Here is a 25,797-nt window from a genome sequence, read left to right as displayed (position 1 = left end):
TCAACCAAGGAAGCCTGAGAGAAGTGTTAAAGAATGCGTCAGAGAGCTTTTTCTTAGTATATATGGAGAGGAATCGTGTGCCTCCTAATAAACACTGAGGCCAAACAGCCAAGCCGCTGTGGTTAAAAAGAGTAGGAAATGGGTCTCATGCCAGTGGCTGTATTGATAATGGTCAAAAACATCCACTGCTAAAAGAGGCCTGACTCTAGATAAACATCTGTTGGTCAATTAAAAGGCCTAGTTTTTTTTTCTTTACACCAATTATCAGCAGAACATCTCCATTAGGGGTTTCTACTTAATGGGCTGTTCTAAAATCTATGGAAGTGGCCTCCATTTAGTCATTGTTGCAACTAATGGGTTAGTCTTTGGGAACATAATTAGCTCCACAAGCTTCTTTAGCTAGACCTGGTATGGATTTTATCCCTCAGGGCTTTGTAATTGATTTAGCTAAATTTGTTTTTCACAGAAAACCAAAGAATTGGAAAAGCTGCTGATGCTGAAGTATCCGCTCTCATAACACCAGACAACAGAGCAGCTTCTTTCTTTAGACTGAACGACTCCTTAACTCATTCTCCGTAGTCCACCATGATTTTTTTCATTACCCTTGTGTAGAATAAAGGGACTATAACTCGCATTTCCTGGTGCAACCTTGTGTTGTAGAATGCCAATAAATTAACTTTAACTAAACCTTGAAAAAAGGAGAGAAAAAGGGGAAATTAATGTAAATATTAGCTTGTTTTTTGTTCAGGGGTGATATCATGGAAACTCGCAGGACCCATCCTAAAATCCAGGTAGAAAATGCTGTTATGATAATAAACTAAAGCAGTTTTAGTAAGAGGGGGTTGTTATCTTGGTTGATATACATTGTTAGGGTGTTCCAAATTGTGTTCAGTCTTTAACACTACTATCCACTTCGTAGGAAATGTAGGAATCCTCCTTGAGACCTAAAACCCAGACGTTCGTTAGCATTTTTGTACTTCTAGTTCCCGGATCTTGAAGTCAGTGTTTTTTTTTTTTTTAAACTAGGTGTTCGGTTAGATGTCCGAAATATGGACTGTGGTTAACACAGGCTTAAGAGATTTTTAGTTTTTTGTTCCACAGCATAAAATACGTCAGTTAATTAATTCTTTTTATAAAGGCGGTTGCTAGCAAGTTGCTAAATGAGCCAGGGCGATGCCAACCTCCTACTTATAATGTGTCAAATAAACACGAGGCGTTTCATGCATTTCATCTGGCACACTATGCCTGTGCAGAGTATGGGGGTAGTTATGGTGAGTTAGAAAGTAGATCATTTGAGAAGCATTATATAGGGCATAATAAATGACAGAGTGACAGATTACACTGACTATATGCTGACCAGAGAATGATTTCAAACACAGTCACAGAAACTCCAAAACAGACAGAGCTAAAAACAAAACTGCAGGTTAGTTTCAATAGTGTTGCCCACATGCTACCTCCAAGTCAATTCTTGGTTCTCAGTTTCAAAAGAGCTCAAACAGAGCAACAACAAGTGTGAGCTAAATAGGTCAGATGGCAAAGAAGCCTGAAACGATGAAGGTGTGACCTGGTTTCTAAATCATGGATTAACTAATAATTTGAAGGTTTGTAACTAAAATAAAAAAAAAAGGAAAAGAAGGACAAATCAAAATATGTTGTAACTGGCCTTAAAACTAAAATGTACCGCTGTTACCTGATCTCTATTCAAGTGTCTTTGCAGCCAGATCCATACCTGTTATTTCCTGAACATCCACCACAATTACTTTCACTTGACTTTTTAGAATTAATGGTTGTATGTCTGCAGTTTTGCTCAAAGACAGACAGTTTTGAAAAAGTATCAAAATGTTTTTTGCGATCTTACCATATATAACAGAAGGCTTTCTTGCAATGCTGTATTTATTCAACAGCGGGTAATTAGTAATACTCTACCATTAATAACTCTGCCCCTTTTGGAGTCCAAAGCTCATGTATGAATATAAACATCTCTGTGTGTTCAACAAAACACAAGTTCCGGTCATAAATCAAACAGTTACAACAGACATGATTAGGGCTCTCAAATTGAAGTATGTGTGTGTGGGTGTGTCGGCCTGAGGCCGATAAATACTGAATGACTTATTTCACCTTTGCCTGTAATGCCACAGTGTTTTTGCCTGGGTCCAGGCCTTTAAGTCTGCCAACTCCATCAGGCAATCGGTTTCTACTAGTGAAGTGTGAGTGGTGATCTGTCCAAAACGTGGACTTTTAACTGGATCTTCAATAGTAGCAAGCATCGAGGCCAAACCTTTGTTAACCTGGGTCTAGCCTTGAGAGTGACATTTTTTTATTACTAGCCTCTGAGTCAGGCTTGTAGTAAGTAAGTGTGTATGGATTTAAGAGGGTGTCAATAAAGTTTACAAAAGAGCAAAAAAAATAACCACACATTCCCTGAAAAGAGGGAAGGCTCTAAAAGAGCAGGCTGGCCTGCAATTACATCTTACCGCCAAAAAGGCCGCTATAAAAAAGGTATCTCAATTCTTACGGATTATGACTTTAAGTTGAACATTCTGCTGCTAGTAGCAACCCCTACTGGTCCCAAAGCAACTGCTGTCCCATCCACAACTTTGGCAGCGACTGGATAGCAGAGTGGTTGGAGCTCATACTACATAGGTGCTAATGCCCTGAGCAGTGAGTGAGGACGGGACGACAGTCGATTTTATCGTTTATCAACAATAAGTTAATAGTGGTGAATTTCTTTTATCGGGATAATTTTAAATATCGATACGAGGGATTGACTGGCAAATCTACTGCAGTTTTTCCTCTAAACATAACCTAATTTGGACACAGCACATAAGCACCAGCTCAAATCAAGTATTGAAAGTGAAAGTGTTCAATGCATGTACATCAACATCCCTGTGCATGTATTCAACCACAAGACAACAACAAATGTAAGTTTGATCATTTTATAGGCTCTCAATGGTCACTGCAATTTCTCGTGACCATACTAAAACCTTATTTAAGATTATGTTCTCATGAAAGAATATGTGTCCTATCTGTGATAAAAGAAACATATTTGTTTCTTAGCAAAATGCAAGGTAAAGAGATTCCAGTGTTTAAGTATATTTTTTATCATTATTGGGAAAATATCGTGAATTGCAATAATTATTTTTGCCAGGATAATCATGACATAAGATTTTCATATCGTCCCATGCCTAGGAATGAGTATCCAGTTATTTGTCTTGCTTGCCAAATTGTTTGCTGCATGTCTTTACCCACATGTTCTGTCTCTCTCTCCACCATCAAATAAAGGCATAAAAAATAATCCAACAACACAGAAAAACATTCACCATTTTGTGAGATCTTGTCCAAGCACGTATTGACAAGCAAGTTTTATATACTCACAAATGTTTTGGTTTGGAAGTTAGCGATCTCTATGATCAGCTTACTGCTAACCAAGCTGGCCAGCCACCATACGAGCTATCTGGAGCTAATGTGTTTCTAATGCAACATTCTGGCTAAGTAAATATTAGTCTTGCGGTACCAGATCTATCATCACAGAGCTGTGTCAGCACTGGAGAATGGTCTGGCTGCACAAGGTAACATTCTGAGATAGGGGACCAAAAAATGCTCTGGGTTGTTTGAATTTCTTTAAACCAATAACAATCATCTTGGGCGGTGCTAAGCCCTGAATGCAGCAATGGTGCCCTTGTAAAATAGGTAGAGGAAAGAGTGGAAAGTGGAGAGAATGCCTTTATACCAACGCACTACATGCGATAAGTCAGAATAAGTAACTAATACATTTAAATACTGTCTGGCCATCTGTTAAATATTTATTCTTTTAACCTAATCTCTTGTAGACCCCATTTGTATGTTTACTAGATTAACTGTGTTGTATTTCCAATGAGAGCTTAATGATTTATTGTATTTCTTCCCGGACAGCAGTCTATATTTTTGTGAATCCACTTTCCTTGTTAAAGTACATGTTTAGAATACCTTTGGTCTAAATCTTGTTTACTGAATCTTATCCTTTTCTGATTTGCTTTCACTATCATTACATGTTTTAATCAATATAGTTCTTCTTCTTCCAACAGTAACCTCAAAGGCAATCTGCCATCATCACCCTTCATTGGAAGTGTGTTTAGCTGGCTGCATAGCTGTGCACCGACACACACAGCGAGGGTAGAGATACTTGTTAACTTTATGGTTGAAATAACTTCAGGCATTTAAAACATTTTAGAGTAGCTACATACTGCACCAGCTCTGCTAAAAGTAGAAGAATTATCACTAACTACTGTAAGAAGTAAACATCCTTCATGAGCCACTGTTATTACCCTCCTGAGCTTATCTCTCTGGCAGTCAGCATTTCTTTTATCTCTACAGTGATACTGGTCTTGATATGTGGAAAGCTTATAGCATCAGATCGTTGTTTGAAACTCAATTTGACGCAACAGCGAGTCCGTCTGTGTTGTCAAACTGAAGCCAAATTACCTATTTTAACACATATACACAGCTAATTTTGCAACCATGTGAGATAAAAGTAACTGACTTTAAAACATAATTTAGAATTTATTTTGCCAAATGTAGCTCACATATTGAATAAAAACTAAGACAGAGCTCAATATCTATTTCTACATGTACACAAACAGGAAATGTCTAAGCATTAATTATAATCAAATTCACCACCAAATACAGCTTTTGGAAAACACAGTTGGAAGTATATATGGGAGTATATCACAGCCTGTGTTTGTCTCCTACTGCAAATAAGTATGTTGTTGTTTCCTGCAGCAGATTGCCTTTATCAAATCACGTCATGTGACCAGGCAGCGCGGCCACATGCAGCTGTCTGAGAAATGACCTCAAGCTAATCAGCACCAAGGCAACACAGCAGATAAGAAAGCATACTGTATTTATTGGTACGGGTGAGAAATGACTGTAGTAAACCATTAGTCCACACTTTCTTTAGAAGAACAATTAATCACAGTACTTAATAACAGTTACAAACACACCTTCTTTTTCCTCTGCCTCGCCTTTGAAGTGTTAGTGGAGGATTTGTTGAGGTGTTCTCCATTTTGTGGTGTTTGTATTTGTCCAGCCTTGAGAAATGTATGGAGAGAAAATACAAAATAAAGAGATTAAGATTTAAAGTGCATCGAAACATTATTTGTGGAACAGTACATTTAATAGTTTAATGTAAAAGAATGCATTTACTAATACATCTAATAACATTTTAAACTACCCCTGACTACTGAGTGCATGAAATAATGTTCGGCCGAAAGGTAATACTACCAGATAATACGACCAGTAATTAATATCAAAACAAAATCAAAATGTCTAGCAAATATATTTATCTTGATCGTTTCTATCGCAATGTTGAAACACCAGTGACAGAAATGCATTATGGCAATATTAAAGTCAATTGGGCGATGTGCTTATTTCATATAGACTATTTATTTATTGAATTACTAGAAAACAAGCTATTTGTGATAATCTTTTTTCACAGTATATATGAATATGATCACCAAGATATAAAATCGCCCAGCCCTAATAAAAATCAGGTATTAATACAGTTACGTAATTACATTTTCTCTTCTATATATTGTTTTGACAACAACGGGCATGCTGCAGTGCGACAGTAAATACAAATACTGCTGCAGTGCATGTGATATTTGCTCAATCAATGCAAGGACAGACTAACCTCTTTCATAATATCAGCAAGTGTGAGAAAATGCAAATAAGAACAGTGTTATTTCTAAAGACTTCTAGCCTGAGAAGGAATGATAACTTATCAGTAATGCCAGTTGCATATCATTAAAAACCTCATCATCTTTTAACACCGAGTGACCTGTAAGCAGTATGCACAAGTCAGCTGACTCTGATAACATCTTTAAAGCTCAGAGAAACCTACACAGACACACACAGAAATGGCTTTCGTGTTGGAAAACAGCTTTTCCAAAACATGCCCAGTTTATGTTAATCACGTCACACAGATCACATGGTTGGTGTTAAAAAGGACTCTGAAAGGGAATTTCAAGGGGTCAACCAAGTTTGATCTGGGAATGTCCCGCATAAACAATATTTCGCAGACAAAGGCTTTTATGACAAGTGCACTGAGGAGCATTAATGCATAAACAAAGACGCATACATCTCATTCCGCTGACCACACACCTTTGTTCTGGGAACCTGTGTCTGTGTGTTTGCATCGAGGTGGCTGGGTGAATTCTTTGTGTCTACATCCATCACATCCTCCTCCTGGGACCAGAAAGAGGACAAAAGAGGATGTCAGTCTTACTACCGTGCATACATTTTAGTAACAAAAGGAGCACCAGATCATGCTTAACAGAGACGAGAAAGCCTTGTTCTCCAGTTATTGTTGTAACTCTAGCCTCATATATTCAGTGGGTATGAAATATCAGGGAGTCCTTTTAGAAAAGTCCTCTCTATGTGTGTTCTACTTTTGCTTTTCGTCTGTGAGCCTCGACAACAGGGTTCAGAATAGATTTTAACAGGTTGACAAATTGCATCCTCAAACACATAATTTCACATACACACTTTCATATACACCTCAGCAGCATTTTATGACTGGAGGAAAAGGCAACACGGGTGATCATGTGTGCTCCTTCAAAGGCATTAACAGGAAGGTCAGCAGGCGAGGGGCCTCAGTAGGTCGTGTGTGCCTCCGCATATGTGTAAGTGTTTATGTGTGCATGTTTGTGTGTAAGACAATCTCATTCTGACTTAAGGGTTTCCCATAAGTCAGCGGGTTCTCATGTGTTTGTGCCCTTTCAGGTATTCACAACACAACACAGAGATTTGAAAAGCAACATTTGTTTTTTTTAAAGATATCTTCAGCATTTTTTCCTTGCATTTGAGCATAATGTTACATGGGAACCAGATACTACGTTAGATGATGTTAAAATTGGTAGGAAGGAGAGGTACGCTGAGAAAAGAGGTCAGAGGTCAAAGACACAAGGAGCTAACTCTCGATGGCATCAGATGGCCCAAGTCACGTTTTCTGCTAATAACACCGTCATCAATCAACAATCAAGACGTCAGCTACAGACTGTGGTGAAGGATGTCTTTCCAAAAATTTTGCAGTGCCACTTGTGATATGATAGTTGAAAAGATACTCACACTGCAGCTGTTGCAGCAGTTAATATTCCTCTAATTTCACCTGCTTCACTGAACTGAAACACACTTAAATTTAGCATTGTCTTAATCATCTACTTATTTTATTCTATTTAATTACTTAGTTGGTTACTGTGACTACGTCTGACATAGGTTTTTGGGAAGGATAGTGGAATTTATGTAACTTTTTTTTTGCCTGTCAACAAACAATTAGGGAAAAAATATTCATGTCACAGCATGAAGTACACAGCTTTGATTCTCTGTGTTGACTTTGCTTATTTTCTATATGTTCTAATGAGGTCCCTCTGGGTGAAATATACAAATTAATACTTTTACAGGGCTGTAAATACCATCAAAGACACTGACCTTTCACTCTACATTGGTGGATATGTTATATCCTAATGCCAGTATTTTTCTCCAGTATATTCCAGTATGACTACTGAAAAATAAATGAATAACAAATACAAGTTTCATTATTTCCCTACTATAATTTTATTTGTGTGAAAACTCAATGTCCAGGAAAAAATGTGCATTTCCAAGTTTGGGGATTTTAAAATTTTAAGATCGATTTAAAGATTATAGGCTCCTATATTTTGAAAATAAAATTTTCAAAAAAGAAATCTAAATCATTTTCAAAAATGTTGTTTATTTCATGTTATTTTAAGACAATTCTGGGAGAGCAGGACCTTGAAGTTAAAAACCCTGACTAGATCTCTGCATTTGTATACTGTATATTTGCGACTCATAAAACAAGTGAAACTGTATTAAAAAAAATAATGACCTAAATCTATTTACACAATTCTTCATGTTTATAAAGAAATGTAAAAAATCTCAACCAGAGTCTGAGCTGACATGACCTGAATGTCTTTGAACTGGATTTTTTTTATGTGCTTCGTGTACGTTTAAGTAGCTACAGATGCAGCAGCAAGATGGCGGCAGGAAAATCAGCAGACCAGATAAACCAGCTAATCAATAAAGACAGCAGCCATCGTAGCAGCAAATATAAATCAACAACCAGAGACTCAAAACAGCCACCTGTGGAGGAGTTGTTCCTGCGAGGCTGTGATATAAGATCGATAGTTATTTATGTAAGCCTGTATTTATAAACTATCACTTCTCTGAGTGGATGGGCAGAGGGTGAGGTCACTGGCCAGAAAGGAACTGGTACTGTTTAAAGTGCATGCATACAACATGTGACTCAGTTACTTGTCTTACCAGCTTCACTACATTGTCCTGACAGCCAACACATATCTCTTTCGTACAAACATCAGCATCTGCTGTTCCTATGAGTATACAACACCTTGACAATAATAAGGGTCGACAGTTCTTCTGTGCAGCCGTCTTCATCTCTGGCTGTCTCAAATATGTTGCTGAAGTTCTGGATGAGCTTGACCATTATCTTGTTACAAATATTTTGGTCCTTCATTGCTTCAAAACCAGGAGCCACACTGAAAAAGAGACAAAATAACAAACATAAAAGCAAACATGAGATTTTATCAAATTCTTGAAACATGACAGAAGCAATAAAAGAAGATGTCTCACTTTGCAGCATTGATAGTTAGTCATCGTTTAGTCGGCTTGATTCACAACAGCCGCCCTCGTAAGTATGATGTCTGATGCTACTGAACAGCTGTGGGAGATGTACACTAGGCTGTAGGCCTAATTATATAACTTCAACACACACATACACAGCCTCTGATGAAGAGAACAGCTTGTACAGTAGGAAAGAGAATCCAGGACAGCTTCTTCTTCTATATTGCTTCCAGTAAGGACTGCCGTTTATTTACTGCAAATGCCCGCCAGTCACCAGGTTGGAGAACATTAAGTTGAAATCTACAAGTATGAATTGAAACTCACAGTCCAGTAAGCTCTTCCTAAATAGACCAGTGAGAACAGTCTGATACTTGGATCAGCAGCATATGAAGCCACTGATGCATTATTTATTTATAAACATTATAAACATCATAATAACAGATGAAAGCACATTAACATCAACCATTTGTATATGTCGTATAATGTTTACCTCAGATCTGTTCACTAGTCTCAATAAGTGTTCCTGGTCGGTCCTATATGTTTGATTATTATACTGTCAGACTTTGAGTCAAATATCGGATTCAGTAGTTGAAATACAGATGTCGGTATAATGTAATGTAATGTCATGTAAGCATCACTAGCAGACTTTTCCCCTGTCATGATTGTATCTTCACTAAATAAGCTGCAGCGCCGCCTGCTGGCTAAATATTTTGGCAGAGACAATTTACAGCAGCAATGTACTCTTTGATTTTACTACATCCAGACTAATTTGTGATTGATTAACCTACATAGATGTTCTCTCAATATTGGCTGCACAGCGAAGTTTAAGATGATCTCCCATTCTGAAATAAGGGGCCAAGACATCGATTCCGCTTCAAATCAAAATGCAGAAAAAAGCTTTTGTTTTTGTCTTCGGTTATTGACATGTTTCACAAAAACAACTGCAATGTCTGTGGGGGTAAACTGGACTTCTGGTTCATCTTCTCAAAATGTACTGCATGTTATAAGAGTGGAATCATTCCACCCATCCTACTGCTCTGACACGTGAAACCAGTGTTTAATATCTGACTCACTAAACAGAAATAGGGGAAAGATGATTGAATCCCTTGGCTTTACTGTAGCTATCAGGACTGTCTCCCTGCTTGTTTTTCTTCCAAGTTGTCACTCTGCTATTTAAAGAAAGCAACAAACACAAAGGTCACGGTCAAAACACTAAACTTGCCAAAACCTTCAGGAATGTAAGTTATGTTCATCAAGGATATGTGCACACTGAAGTAGGCCTCTAAACAGGACTGCAGCTTTTGGTGAATACGTTTAGTTTAGTTAAAGGTTGAATATGTAGAATCTTCATTAAAAGCTTTATATTAAAAAAAAAAATACACCCATGGGGCGTTTTGAGGGGTACAGAATGACAGTATTGCTTTTCCATAAAATTAATATTTAAATTTCTTTTTTTACGGATTTGTATCACGTTCTGTTGACATTGTACCAGCCAATAGCGGCCAGCATTGCAGGGTTGCCAGGGTTGTCTGTTGTTCGTAGACTGGCACTGGGTGAAATAGTTTTTGCCAAAACAGCAGCTTCGTTATTTGTCCAAGCAGCTGAATGACCGAAGACGGGCAAAAACAAGTCAAAAACAAGTCAATATAGGTCAAGCATTCACTCTATGGACAGAGATAAGGGAGTTCAACGGCATTAAAACGGACGCCGAAATGGCTAAGTGTCTCCTTGATCGGTAAGCTATCTACTATCGGTAGCTTTCATGTTTACTTAGCTGTAACAGCGGTTACTGTCAGTCAAACTCCTCTGCGATACTTGTTTTTATGGTCGATTTACCGGAGGAGATGGATTCAAACAGGCTCAAACAGACTCTGGTCACCTGTCTCACAAACATGGCAGCCTGAGTGGTGGAATTCTTTTTTGTGGTTGCAACTACGATCTTGAGACACCAGATGGCGGTGTTCTTCTCATTCTTAATATTCAAGCTTTAAGTCAAGTCTCTGCCTCTGTCCAAGTTTATGCTTTATTTAATCCCAACCCAGCATTTGGAAGTTTATTTGTGAATCATTATACAAATAAATGCCGGTTACACTTTGGCAAGTACACCTTTAGCATTTTAAAATAATTATACTCTATCCAATTACTTCTTTTTTTTACCCTGTCTACTATAACTATTCTATACATCTCTTTTAGCACATTGTTTTGTGTGCACAATATTTCTGGATTGATACTGTATATAATAACTATAATCATTTTTATAAAAGATAGTGTGACTTGTTTCTGCTCATGGGGGAATGCTGGGTCTCTGTAAATCATAAATAAGTCAGAGTGTGGTCTTTACCTACTCTACTCTGTATGTGTCTTGAGATGACTTTTGTTATGATTTGCCACTATAAATAAAATTGAATTGAATTGAATTGATTTTTTTTTCCGGCCCACATCTTTAATGCTTTGGATCACTCATCAACGTCATTTCCAGCAGAAACCCAACTGACAATGGACGCTAATGTTGCTCTGCATCTTAAAGAAAAAGTTTCAACTCACTGGAAGACACTGGGTCCAAACACAGTGGCTAGGTTGAGGGCAGTCATGCGGTTTTCTTTGTGGTTGCACTCTACAAGGGTGAGGAAGTGGCAAAGGTAGCGGAGGAGGCTGTGGTGGGCGTCTGGAAGCTGCTGGAGCAGGTCTCTCATATCTGACCAAGAGACATCATCACCGCACTCTACAGACACAGAACAAGGCATCAGAACAGGTCAAAGGTTGGGATCACTGAATTTAATTTTTTATAGTCTCTGTATAAACTGAAAGTTCTGGCTAAAACCTTTTAGTAGGAAAGTTGATATACTCAAGAATCAAAGGATGAGTGACACGACCAACTTGTTTTACTTTGGAGCAGGAAAACACAAAAAACATAAATAGACCTTCCGTGAAACCTTCAAATCCTAAGTTCAGTCAAATGTTTTACAGCTAGTCTCCAGCAGGCAGTGACAGCTCCATCCACCTGCTCTCTGTAATATCTAATCTTGAGTTGTGGTAACTACGTGGGCATTAGCGCAAAGAGCCTGAAAGTATGTTGATGCTATTACTCCGGACACATAATTGGGTCAGAGTTGGATAAACGGATATGGCTTCTGATCCCGAATGAATGAGTGACGCAAACGTGTGTGCGCCTACGTGGGTGTGTGCATGTATGTGTGTACTATCTGAGTAAGTAGAGCGTGTTGGGGGGAATATTGGCTTAGAGCGGTCACAACTACTCTTGTTGCCGCTGAGTAAAATTCTGATTGCGCGTGTATGTGTGCGCACAAGTGTGTAAAGTACATGTAAAGTACATTGGGGGGGCTTTCTAACTATTTATCATCAGAAGTTGAAGACATTTTTTTACAGGTTACTACATCAGACTGACACACATTGTGGGATAATAAAAAAAAAAACACTTTGAGCAATTAAGCATGCAGTATGTAGAGGCAACTTAAACAAGACACAACAACGTATAGCCAAACAATCAGAGGACCAAATCACTACAGATAATGACATAAAAGCAGAAGTCATTGAACTGAAGGTGAGAAAAACTGAAAACTCCACACGTTTGATTACAAGACAGATTATACTGAAATTAAAAAGTAGCACCAATGTTATTTGTTTGACTTTTTCTATTTTTTCTATAATTTAGTGATTTTTTAAATAAAAAAAAAAAAGCCTACATAACAAAACATGGCAGCATCAATACCAAAACCGTTCTGTATTGACCATGATTTTGTCTTTTGGGGGGAAATGCAGAGTGAAATTGTGGACAAAAACGAGTAACTTCTTTAAAATGAATTACTAAGAAGTGGCCGCAAACATATCCAAAGCAATCAAAACTGAGATTAAAATAAACTAAAGCGTAAGCTTTGTTTGTATGAGCAAAAAGAGTTAAATAATGTGTTGCAATGAACTATCGCCTACTAATGCAGTAAACAGAGCATGCGTCGTTCATTTATGTGTGTGTATGTATCTATAATGTATTATTTAATCATCCTTTCATTTGTTGTTTTTTATATAAATCTATACATTGAGTGGAGCACCTTTGACTTACTGATCCATGTGTTCTTGTAGTGTCTTTGTTTATGTATGGCTCATATGTAAGATAAACATTCAGCTGCAAAAGTGTGCATGTATGCAATATCTGCAGCAGCCCCGGAGAATATTTGGGTACTGAGCTGTGTCAAATGCTGATTTAAAAAAAACTTTACTGGCTAAGTGTAGTGCAGTCTGTTTACTTCTATGCAAACAGGAAAAGCAATTATGTCAGATACTGCGGTGAGACTGATCTGGACATTGGGAAGCCTGAACTGAACTGCCCACGTGGGAATATCAGAATCAGCTTTAATGGCCAAGAATGTGTACGCACATCAGGAATTTGACTCTGGTTTGATGTTGCTCTCGTTCTTACACAGAAAAAACGTACAGCTAAAACACTGACAGCGACTGCACAAAGGTTGCCATAAACATTGACTGCTATGTAAAGATAAAAGTATGTACATAAAAAATATATGTGTGTTTGTGTGTGTGTGTGTGTGTGTGTGTGTGTGTGCGTGTGTGTGTTATTATTTTGCCTTGACAGCTTATTTTATCCATTATAATAAAGTTGTTCATTATTGGTGTGAATATTTAAAAAATGTTGTATATATTAGGTTTCTGTTATTCTTGTTTTCTATACTTGTATTAATATTGTTCATATTTTTTCTATATTTTCTAAAATGTATTGTTTCTTAGTGATGCCTCTTCTATGTTTGCTATCCACTTGCTGATGTATAAAGGAAATTTCCCCTTTGTGGGACTAATAAAGGAATCTTATCTTGTCTTATCTTATTCATTTATTATTAATTATCAGTTAATCTGTCAATTATTTTTCTAATTAACTGGTAAACCATCTTACCTTCATAGCTCTACAATTTACAATTTACGATTTAAAAATCAATTTATTTTAAAACATTAAATTGAGAAAAGTAAAAATCCTAAAATTCAACACACTGTAATTGAGAAATGAGAGTTTAACTGGATACATTACTTTAAAATGATGAATATATCCAAATAGTAACCGTATTATGGTATGAAGCTTGATCAAATGTTGGTTCACTTTTTTAATACACGTCTTACTTTCCTTATTGGGATGTACAGCCATTGTTAACTTAATTGACGACACGTTGTACAAATATATTGGTAAATCTACGTGTATGTATTTGATCAAACTGCTAATCAATCTGCAACTTCATCTGCCAGTCCCTCCATTCATCACATACCTTTGATGTTTTTAAATACGCCAAATACTGGCAAAGAATCCAAACCGATTTTTACAATTACACCAAAGTAATTTTACTCAGTATTTATGGCCGAAGAGCTTTTAACTAATGCAGCGTTTGACCACAGTCCAAGAAAAACAGGCAGATATTTATGGGGTCTATGAAGGAGAAGCGAATACAGCAGCGAAAAGGTGCACTCTCCTCCCATTAAAGAGATTAAACCCAGTGATGGAGGAGAGCAGAGAGTGAGCACAGACAGTTCACCTGCCAAATCACTCACTTTACCTTTTATGACCTCCAAGATTAAAGCCAGAAATATGAGGTCACATCACTAGTCACATAGTCTCTCTCTCACGCACACTTAACTTTGCTGTGCTTTTATATGCCCTGCCTGGTGCAGATGACAGCAGTGCCAATAGTAAATTTCAGCGCCTAAAGATAGCTTTGCTTATCATCCAAACAGAGTCATGACCCAGATAGTCACGCCACATCATGATGGCACAAATATAACATTGTGGATTTGGGAAGTTGTTCAGAAAAGGTAGTACATGATGGTTTGAAAACGTAAAAAAAGTGATCCACTTGAGTTGGTGGGAAGAAGACGTAAGCTACATAAGAAAGATTTGAAACAACGGAGACTACTTTCTCTTTACCTTGGTGGTGTCGTATTAATGCCTGTTGGACTGTTGCCTCTACCAGACCCCGCGGCAGGTCCCTGAGGAACCGTTTGAGCAAGCTGGCCACCGTACACGAATCCGATTCAGAGAGAAGGTCCACATCCTCTCCACTCTCCAGACGCTGCTTCAGGGTCTCCACAGCACGCACATTTCCATTCACTCTGAACAGACCCTCCTGCTGCAAGGCTGGAGAAAATCAGAGACACATTCAGTTACAGTTAAAATGCCACGGAGGGTTGCGAAATAGTTTCATTCTAGATCTAAAATGATTTTAGCTGATTCATTTTTGTCCTGCGGTTGGGTTAATGATTGTTATGTTGGTGTAACCGGAGTCGTCCCTATGTTTCCTGGGTCGTATGTTCCCTGTTTTTCTGAAAAAGGGTCCTATGTTCCCTGTTTTTCTGAAAAAGGGTCCTACGTTCCCTGTTTTTCTGAAAAAGGGTCCTACGTTCTCCGCAATTCCTTAGTGGGTTAGGATTAGAGATAGGTCCTATGTCACATACAAAGCGGGGAACATAGGACCTGGGGAAAAGAGGACCCTGGGAACATCCAACCAATCTCAAACTATCAAAACAACTAAAAATTACCAGAATATTTGATACTGAATTTGATTTTTGTCCAGAGGAGGATTCGTAGTGATTTTCTGCCCCTTTGACCTTTCATTTAACACAAACGTCTCCTCTAGCACCATCATCTGGTCAAAGTTTCTACTTGAACACAATGAATATATCAAAAATATAGCTGTTAATTGGCAAATTGTCTTGAAATGTGCAAACAACACGTAAAGTTCTCATTTAAAGGAAATTATTTTTGATTATATTAATCCTATGGCTTTACTTCAGGCATTTTAGACTCACTATGATTCAACAATGGCAAAATAATCTCTTTAGTTCTTCTACACTTTGTATTGTGGTATAAATAAACAGTGCAGTTGGTATTGCGTGAGCCTTAGACTACAGTATAAACAGTTTGAGTGTTTTTCTTTTTAAAGCACCAGTTACTTTTGAACATCGTGGAGGTTAACGGTCACACACGTCCTAACGGTTACATGTTTTAACGTTAGCTTCTCGTCAGTTTGAACCGTTAGAACCCGTACACTGCTGAAGAACACAGGTGAGACGTTGGTAAACGTTGGAAATGTAAAGATATAACTTACCTACTAAACATGGTTAGGGACCCTTAACTTACCTCTAACGGTACAGTACTGCCGCGGTAACCTTGATATGTGTAACTACCATTTCAGTTAGCTACCATTTACGTTAACTTACGCCCTAGCGAGCTAATCACATCAATGACCGTGTGGACACGAGTTTGCCCGTGTTGTTGTCAGTCTTCATGACTACCACTAGGTGTTGTGATAGCATCTTTTAAAAGGCTAACAACCAAACCAAACCAAAACGGTGTTTTATGTTTTAAGTTCTCCGTTTTTATTCCGTCGTTTGTAAATTAGCGGTTTAATCCTCCTTGTACGCCAGAGATCTTCAACAGGTGGTCCGCCAAATTGTTTGATAATCTTTCCAATGTTTTTTTTCTTTTTTTTCAAAAATATGTCTGAAAATATACATTTACATAAATGCAACGTATTTATTAGTAAAAAACACAACCTTGACAGGCCAACTAAACTGGCTTATAAATAAGGTAGCCATCATGTGACCTCCAAATGTATGTTTAACATGATGTATAAATATGTTAATAATGATCATTGCAATATCTTAGTGCTGTATGCACCATAAAACGCTGTGTGTATAGGCTTCCGGCCTAGTTGTTGGGCCCAATTTAATATGCAACTCAATTTCATACAATGTTTGTAGTAGGGGGTCCCTCTCTTTCAGCTAAGGGGTCCTTGGCCTAAAAACATTGTTGTTGTACGCAGTCATTTGGAAAAACTTTCTGCCCAACACAACAAACAGTGGGCTCAGTGGATGACCAGGAGCTACAGGCAGTGGCGGATTAAGGTGGTCAGGAGCCCCTAGGCTACTACTTTTTCGGCCGCCCACATTATTAATCATGCTTTATCAGAAAAACTGCTAGAAAGGAAGTCTGCAACCTTGAAAAATCCTGTCAATTTACTGTAGTAGATCTTGGTCCTGTTGTTCTTTCAGTCGTTATGCTTTTCTTTTTCGTGCTCCGCTATCACATTTCCTTTCTGACATTTTGCCGCTGTACTGTGTAGTAACAGTGAGTTATGTAACATTTGACAACAAAACTGACCTTATGAGCCCGTACACAAGATGGCAGCTGATTGGGTAAGTGCCTCAATATTTTTAATGTTTCTACGGGCCCCAATAGGAGGCAAGTTTTTCCCCCAGTGAGGTAAATAAAAAAAAATTCAAATATTCTGGCCAATCCGGGGCCCCCCGCACACCTGGGGCCCCAAGGCTGCAGCCTAGGCCAGCCTGTGCAGTAATCCGCCTCTGGCTACAGAGGAAAAAATATCTTACTTTTGATTTTTTGATTACACACAAAAAAACATTACATTGACCTCCATGGCAGAGGCAGCAACTTAAGGTATGGAGATCAAAACAAAACCCAAACTGAGACCTGAGCGCTTTTTTTCCTGAAGATGACTTTATTATAGAGCAGTCGCCCTTATTATTTACGGCTGAGGACGGACAGATGAAGTCAAATGTCCTACTACAAGTCTACAAATGGCTCTGCTTTCAGTAGCTGAGGAAATAGCTGCACTTCCTTGTATTGACATCTAGTGGTCAAACAGATGAACTGGAGAATACAATAAAGTAGGTCACAAAACATCATACCAGTGTGTTTCCAAGTTTTAGCTATTATTACTTATACTTATACTGTATGTATACCTTGCATTTTGGTTATTATGTATTGTATATTTTTGCCGCTGTTCTGGGCACCATGCTGATCATCAAATCTGCAGAGATCTTTGTTAAAGTAATTATTATTATCTTGGCTGAAATTGATTCTCTCTTTTAAGTATTGCATTGTGTCTGTTTTCTTTAGTATGTCATTTAGTATGTCTTTTTCCCCTCTATCTTACTCAGACAACCACTGTGTATTTAAGTTTACTCCTCATTTTTTGTGTGTGATGGGCGATATATCTCTGCATAACTGGAACTACTTAGACCAAATCACATGACAATACAAAGTGGTCACATATCAGTTGCATTCACAGCATGGTATTTGTAAGATCTGATCAAGGTTTAAAAATGTTGGATTAATAACACATGGAGGAACCTGTGATGTCACTACTACTCAAACTGATATTGTCTCTTTTTTTAAATTGCACCCCACAGTGATAAAGATACATTCAGAATGGGGCATACATGTGCCCTGGTAACAAAAACAAAAAAAGCCAGTTATAGTTTAAATAAGGTGAAGAAGAAGATGATCAAGTAATACTATTCTTTTTTCCTCCCTCAATTCTATTCTGTTGTGTTGTTCCTCACCATGCTTGCGGAGATGCTCCACCAGCTTCCGCAAGACCAGAGGCACACCATCCTCCATCAGGCCCTTCTCCTGCAACTCAAACAGGGTCACTCCAAAAAGCTTGGTGTGCTTGGCCGTCACTGTCCTGGGTCTCAGTATGGGTATCTGGACTATCTTCTTCATGTCTTCTTTAACCTGCACCGCTGTTTTGTTGTGCTGCAGGGAGAAGAGCAGAGAGAAGCAGTCAGCCACTGACACTGTGGGCACAGAGGGCAGTGCTGCAGCCGGCATCAGGTTAGACACCGCAGAGACACCTGTCCTGAAGGAGGGAGGCTCACTCTGCAACACAGACTATAAGGTGCGTGTGTCATGCTGGTGGTGTCCCTGTGGGGTCCATATTTGCACTGTCATACTGTCACACTCTTAGAGGACAGAGTGTGCCAAGAGCTGTGAGGAAAGAGGAGGGCTGGCTGCGCATGTGTTGCTACGACAAATATAAGGTTACCACGCAACACCTTTGGATAAAGGCATTGTCAGAGTGACACACACCTGCACAAATAGACATAAGTAGGTACATGTAGACGTATATGTCCAGGCGAGGTAACGGCCAGCTGCCTTGATTATGAATGATAATGTGAAAGGACAGTGTGCTGTGTTTGTTGAGCTGAAAGGATTATTAGGTCACATTCCCACATTTGGACATTAAAGAAAGGTTTTACTGGAAAGCTTTTTGAGAAACCACTGTGTGCTTTTCAGGAGTCTATGAAGCTTATGTATGAATTATGTATGAACTGAGAGGAAAGCATACAAGAGTTGGCTCTAGGAACAGAAACGTCTTTTAATCTAGTGAAATATGTATGTGTGTTTGTGTGTGTGTGTGTGTGTGTATGTGTGTCCAGTGGTGGAATAAATTTTGAGATCCTTTATTTAACAGTATGGAAATATTACCTAAGAGTAAAATTACTTCTACAACTTGCATTCAGAAAATGACACCTGTGCGTGTTATATATTGTTTATGATATTATTACTAGATTAGACGGATGTTATTGTTGCATTATTGTATGCATATACAATGGTTGAGGTGGAGCTGATTTTAACACTTTATGTACTGTCGAGTAGTTTAATATGGCACATGACATTTTCTAAACTCATTATATATTTTTGTGTGAAAAAACCTAACCTGCAAAGTAACTCAGTTTTTACACTCAAGACAATAAGAGTGTGTGCTTGTTGTGCAATCTGTGCATCTATACAGAGATAGAAACAGCATGTGGCACTGTTTGCCTTGATACGTTATCAGATAAGACATACGACAGCTGGTGTATGAACAGACTGGTTTACAAGGTTTGTCCACTGAGAGGAGTGGGCTCAGATTGGCAATTAGAGCATGTCAGTGGAAAGCACGTATATTTACTCAACTTCTGTACTTTAGTACAATTGTAAGATAATTGTACTATACTTTATTATTTCAGATTTCTTCAATACATTTCAGAGGGAAATACTGTACTTTTAACTCCACCACATTTGACGTGACAGCTAGAGTTACGAGTTCTCACACTCCCTAACATTAGACAGAGTAAGGTAAGTTACTGATTTGTTTGGCACATTTAAGTACAGCATAATGCATTTGCGCCCTTGTTTAATTAGTACGAAGAGCAACAGCGTTAAGACACAAACCAGACATCATCATCATCATCAGAGTTACACAGTTTTACTCTTGTATCTATGACTACACCATGTGACTTATATTATCGTTCCAGAGTTCACTGATTCAAAGGAGTGAACTGACCCACACAGTGACGTGATTTGAGTGGGTTAACTGTGTTGGGAAGGAAGAAGTGAATGTTGAACAGGAAGCACCACTGAGTTTATTCAGTATGTGGTCAATTGTTTAGACAGAATGGGTACTAGCATGTGCCGCACTCAGATCAGCTGATTAAAAACCCACCTCACAGATGGTGCTAAGATGGCTAAGAAGACAAAATCTTTCCCACGGCAGATGCTCGTGCAATGTTAATACGACATGCATCTGACAAGCTTGTGCAGACAATGTGTTAATGGTGCTCACTCATCCACTCCTTTCTGACAGGTGCGTAGAAATATGCCAACAAGACCTTCCTCATTAATGTGACGTGGTTATTAGGTCAACTTGAATTTGGATCCTGACTGCTTCATGCTTGGATGGCTGCCTGAAAAGTATAGCACCACTTAATGGGCTAAAACACACTGATAATAATACACCGGCTAGGTCTTGTGGTGTGGGAAGACGTTAGCAGTCAGTATAAATAAGAGGTTTGGGTAGGTATGAAGAAGACAGTCAGGAGTGTATTTACACAAAGTCAAGCACAGTTTTATAGCAAAGTGTACAGGTGCAACAGACCATTGTTATTGTTAATCGTGTTAATAGGCCACAGCATAGTTTAAGGAGCAATGGGGGAATCTTTCAGGGCCGCAAACTGGCTCCAATACTACTACTACTATTACTACTACTACTTCTCCTACTACTACTCATGCAGGTGTTAAGCCGGTCTGAGCTAGGTCTGACAGTGGCCTTACTGAACAGATGTCTCCCCCCACACACACACACACACACACACACACACACACAAACTTTGCACTTGAAAACTAGAAAGTATTAATTCTAAGAATGACAAGAAATAGGTCAATAATTCAGTTAAAGAAACCCGTAAAATATATATATATATGAATGATTCCTGGCTGGCTTAGTATGTAAATTATTGCAAGTGAGACAAGAATTGAATTCAGTGGGGACCAATTTGCAGGCAGTGTATATATATATAGATATATTCTGTGTGTTTGTTTACACCAAAGCTGAAATGAAGTGTTGGACCAAATGTTAAACTCAGGTTCCCCTGCGAACACATACTTGTGCTTCTGTCACTACTTTAATGTATAAGTATATAATCTGAGCATATACAAACATGGCACTTCTTCTTCTATCACTCCCCCTCCTTCAACCACTGTGGTTATTATTCCAAATGTGTTTACAGTCATTTTCCAGCTGTCTCTTGGCAATACAAAACAGCTATATAGCTTAAGGGAAACACTTCCTGTTGGTACCCATTTGCCTCCATTGTTTACCAGGACAGTCTGTTGTGATTAGCCTAATAATCCTTATCCCCTTCTACCTCCCCCATCCTTAAAATATTTTCACACTACAACTTTCAACAGTGACAAAGAACTCTTTTGTCAAGGGACTATAAAGAGACTGGAAGTTAATGACTATTGAAAGTCTGATTCTCCCCTTGAGAAGTGTTTCAGACATTTCAAGTGTCAGGCTCAGATACTTCTTTGAAATGTTTTGAGCAGTTTAAACATGTCTTTTTAAAGGAGGTTGAACACAAATAAACTGCTCACAGGCAGTGTCTTTAACTTGCTCATGAAGAGGATAGCAAGCCCAAGCATGTGCCCTCCTTCCCTGGCCCTCCACCCTCTCCCTCCCCCCATCTCTGCCTCTCTCCCTATGTGGGTGGCCATTGAAGCAACTGGTAGCAAAAGCACCAGAGTCACCAGAATCAACAGCTGCTCAACTAAAAAAAAAGTACGGCAAGAGACATGCTGTTGTAAAAGTACACGCACGTACAAAAGTAGACTGTTTAGAGGTCTAGTTCTTATAAAAACACTATTTTCATAAGGGAAACGTTGTGGAAAGTGACCTCAACGAGGCACTAAATCACTGCTTGGAAAAAATTACAGATGCCAACAGGAAACTTAAGCTTACTTACTCTCTGTGTGTACTTTTTTTTCCTCTTTTACAAGGATGTCTACATTCTACATTCTTTGGGAACGCTTGTTTCACTGCAGGGGGAAGTGATTTGTCCCTGCTTGACATTCTTAAAAGAACCACTTCTGTCCACCAGAACATTCAACACCACCACAAAAGAGTGTGTAGACTGACACTGAACAACAAAGTCCCGCTATGCATTCTTTAGCCCTTAATCACAGGTTGAAAGGGAAGTCTGTAGTTTTTACTCACACAGATGGTCAGAGCTCCTGCCCCCATTCTTCCACAGAAGAAACGCCTGCAGAGGCAAAGATGAGGGGGGAAAACTGTTGATAACTTCCCTCCTCCTCTCCTCACTCTATTCCAGGACACACTCTAGGACTTTTCCCAGTTGTGGGAATCCTTTTCACCTTAAAATATGCCATCCAAACACTCCAAAAACACAACACAGATAATCCATGGCAGGAGATGGTGTAAAGAAGTGCTGTCAATACCGGCAGACTGTATGCTGTCCAACCCATGAGCACAGATTAGTGCTTGTCTCTTTCTCTTCCTCCCTCTTTATTCCTCTCTCTCCTCCTAGGCTGAAATCTGAGCCGAGCTCTCCCATTGGCTGAGTGGGCTGGTCATGTGATTAAGGGGTTAAAACCCAAAACTTAAAAGCAGAGTTCATGAGGGAAGAAAAGAGGAGGGAGTTTATAAGCACTAAGAGGTCGGCCTGAAGAGAAACAAACTGTAGCAGCAATAAAATAACAAAAAATAAGAAAATAAATGTAACTGCTGAATGAAACATGACTGCAGCGTTTGACATAGATTCATTACTTGGACAGGTAATATTTGGTTTCTTATATTGTATTCCATATAATTTGCACAACATTATTCTTTATAATTGACAATCATTTGTCATTGTGATCATATTGTAATTGAACCCTGTTTCCTTATACAGTTATAAGAGACAGTCGAACAGTTATAGGTAGAACATAATGCTCCATTTGCCAAAAGCAGCCCTCTAGTTTTATCTTTTAATATATTTATTTTCATTCTTTTACTTTTATTTAGATTGTATTTATATATATTTCTACATAGATTTGTTTCTTTTATTTTGCTCTTTTAAATGTTTTTGTTTTAACTTTGAATTGAGTTGTTATAACTTTGAATTGTGTTATTTTTAACTTCTCTGTACAACACCTTGAACCTACCTCTGTGTATGAAACTGTGCCCTCTGACTTGTGTAGAAGTGTTTTTCTCTTTTAATTAAGATGTTTACTGCAATGTTTCTTTAACTTGTATACTGTGAAAATGTATGAAATCTAATTTTAAATCAGATATTCATGGCAATAGAAGATGCCTTATAGCTTAATGGTATAAGTCAGCAGCTGACAGCAATACCCAATGATGAAACCTAAATAAAAAACTATAATGACTTTAAACAGAAGTGAACAATTAGCACTGTCAAAATCTTTATTTCACTATATGAGCTTTAGTTGGTTTTGCCACTTTCATATATGAACTTCTTGATGTTGTCGTTGATCCAGTCACTGAAGGCAGAGACGCGGGTGAATACGGAGGGTTTCTTGTCTTTAATGCAACCCTGAGGTCCAAAGCTGACGACACCATGCACCTCCCAGGTTGTGTTTGTTCCAGTGGCTGTGCAGGCAAAAGGACCTCCAGAGTCACCCTACGGGAGAGCAGGAGAAGTAAACCACCAAAGATTTACTTCACTGGTAAGAAGATGCAATAGTGAACATTTAATTTGACAGCTCACTAGTTTTCTTCAGGGAGGCAAATGTCAGTGTTGTTTTATAAAGCTCTATTTAAAATTTAAAAGCCTTCAGTACTGTACTGAAGTGTTTAACTACATTCCTAATCTTCCCCTGTCCCTGTTTGCACGTTCGCTCATTATGGCAGACAAATAAAGTTCCTGTGCTCTTTTGTCCAATTATGCCTGAAAACCAGGCAGCCATTTGCGATCAAGGTTGACTGATCACAAACAAAACAGTTTACAGGGTGTTACATAAAAGACAACCCAATCATGAGAGGCCAGGACACTTATATAATGTGTGAGAAAAGCTTGACGAGAACGTCAACAACCAAGTACCATCTTGCTAAAAAAGAATCCCACAGATTCCATTTAACGTTTTTCTGAATGCGGTCTCTCACCTGGCAGGCTGACTTAAGCTCATCTGGGGACTCATAACCAGCACAGATCATGGAGGGTCTGAGGGTGTCCCACCAGTAAGCAGGCTTACTGCAGGTCTGGAAGTCAACAATAGGAAGGGCTGCCTGATTTAGCTTCTCAGACACTTTAGGGAACAGGTTACCTAGTAGAAGTGGAAAGTAAAAATTTACATTGTTGGAGAACACAGACAAAGACAGTCACATTTACACCAATATAAACTTCAAATTCTCCTTTTATTTTAGTAATTACGCCAAGGCCATGGCAACTATCTGATAGATGTTTGATAGATTTAATAAAGCCCAAACCACAGCGATTTCCAGGGTTCATAATAGAGCAATTTCTCATTGAACCCCATGTTATTTCATTGACTGTTAAATGTATTTATGTATGTTGTATGCATGTAATGTATGTTTACAGTTTCTACCCCTCTGTCATCAGGCTCCGGAACACAGCTAATGACTCTGAATAAAACTTATGGACCTACGACTCATATATGCGTTGCACCAATGCCCCCCCATCACTGGACACTTTATCACAGCACATATTACCTCCTGCACTACTTGTGTTAATACATATATGTATATACATTCTATTTGTATTGTTGATAGTTTACTATGCTTATTTTTATGCATATGTTTATGTCTGTTTCCATGTAAGCACTGTCAAATCAAGGCAAATTCTTTGAAATGCAAATTACTTGGCAGTAAACCTGATTCTGATTCAGATTCTGATAAATAATTGGGGGCGCTGCCTCTTGAGTGACAGCTAACTGCTGGCCCTCACTTTGCCAGATTGATGTATCTCCCTCCCCCCAACTTATCACAAATGCCCTTTTTTGGTAAGAGCAGGAGAGGCGGAGTCAATGTCGGACAAGATGGCAATTCCCATAGGAGAGTAAGATTGGATGAAGTTGAGAGAACGGACCTCGACATAGAGGCTACATCCATTTTTTATACAGTCTATAGTCACAACGCTCATGATGATGAACACATAAAATATGAAAACTAGCACTAACTTTTGATTAAACGGGACATATTTTGCTTATTTCTAGGTTCATACTTGCATTTTGGGTTTCTACAAGACCGTTTTTAGGATTTAATGGAAAACAAAAGTCACAAAGTCTGTCTAAATATAGCTGCATCAAATCTGTCTGAAACGCTCCGTTTTAGCCCCCCTCCTGAAAAAGCCCAGTCTCCTCTAAATGCATTTCTGGGTGTTCAGCATCTGCACTCTCTGCACCATTATTGCAGCCTGGGAATGACTGTAACTGCACTGTAGCAACACTTTCTACCTATACATAGCATAGTTGTGACATCACAACTGTACAGAAGTCCTGACGGCTCGTTCAAAGGCACAGTTTCTGAATATGGGCTGTGTAAATTTCTCTGAGGACAGAGTGCTTTGACAGTATTTATACAGCACCTGGACCTGCTTTATAATTAAAAAAAAACATAGAATTCCCCTTCTTTTACAATGTGGCACTTTAAAAGAAAAACAGTCACATTTTTTTAACAGAAGTAAAGATACATACTTCTACAACTACAGTTACCTCTAGTTCCTGGAGTGACTTATAACTACAGTTATTTCACAGGAAACTGAAATGCATGATCACTTATACCTTTCTCGTCTCCCCAGCCTGTGACAAAGCAGGGTGTCCCAGCAGGCATCACAGTGCCAGGTTTAGGCAAACAGATGGGGCTGATCTCCCTTGTCATATTGGCAGGCTCAGCCAAATGCACAAGTGCTATGTCATTGGTGATGTCAGTACGATCTTGCTCATAGACGAAACCCTCATGGCGGATGATGCCATCCACCTTATAGCAGTCCTCTGCCGAGGGAACGTCCATGGAGGAGTTCATGTGGTGTTTCCCCAAACACATGCGC

The 25,797-nt window shown here is 38.7% G+C and overlaps 2 protein-coding genes across 2 annotated transcripts in view; both read right to left on the bottom strand.

Moving 5' to 3' along the window:
* The window catches only part of fam13a (family with sequence similarity 13 member A), a gene marked incomplete at its 5' end in the record, with an annotated part of 54,852 nt that extends 36,572 nt beyond the window's left edge, over positions 1-18,280 (bottom strand). Inside the window, 6 exons of the mRNA XM_083936847.1 lie at positions 4,980-5,066; positions 6,139-6,222; positions 8,399-8,546; positions 11,176-11,353; positions 14,570-14,779; positions 18,010-18,280. Of these exons, the coding sequence (XP_083792973.1) occupies positions 4,980-5,066; positions 6,139-6,222; positions 8,399-8,546; positions 11,176-11,353; positions 14,570-14,779; positions 18,010-18,280 (978 nt within the window). The remainder of the gene's footprint in view (positions 1-4,979; positions 5,067-6,138; positions 6,223-8,398; positions 8,547-11,175; positions 11,354-14,569; positions 14,780-18,009) is intronic.
* A 4,934-nt stretch (positions 18,281-23,214) lies between these two features.
* Positions 23,215-25,793, bottom strand: LOC310963880 (chymotrypsin-like elastase family member 2A; the record flags this gene model as incomplete). The annotated part of the gene is made up of 3 exons (XM_083936837.1): positions 23,215-23,412; positions 23,895-24,055; positions 25,532-25,793. The coding sequence occupies 3 exons, from the start codon at positions 25,791-25,793 to the stop codon at positions 23,215-23,217; spliced, it is 621 nt and encodes a 206-aa protein (XP_083792963.1).
* Positions 25,794-25,797: the final 4 nt, after the last annotated feature.

The sequence above is a fragment of the Echiichthys vipera genome (assembly GCF_963691815.1).
Source record: "Echiichthys vipera genome assembly, chromosome: 2".
Taxonomy (NCBI): Eukaryota; Metazoa; Chordata; class Actinopteri; order Perciformes; family Trachinidae; genus Echiichthys; species Echiichthys vipera.
Note: the sequence above shows the minus strand (reverse complement) of the source record. Positions and strands in the feature narration are given on the sequence as shown.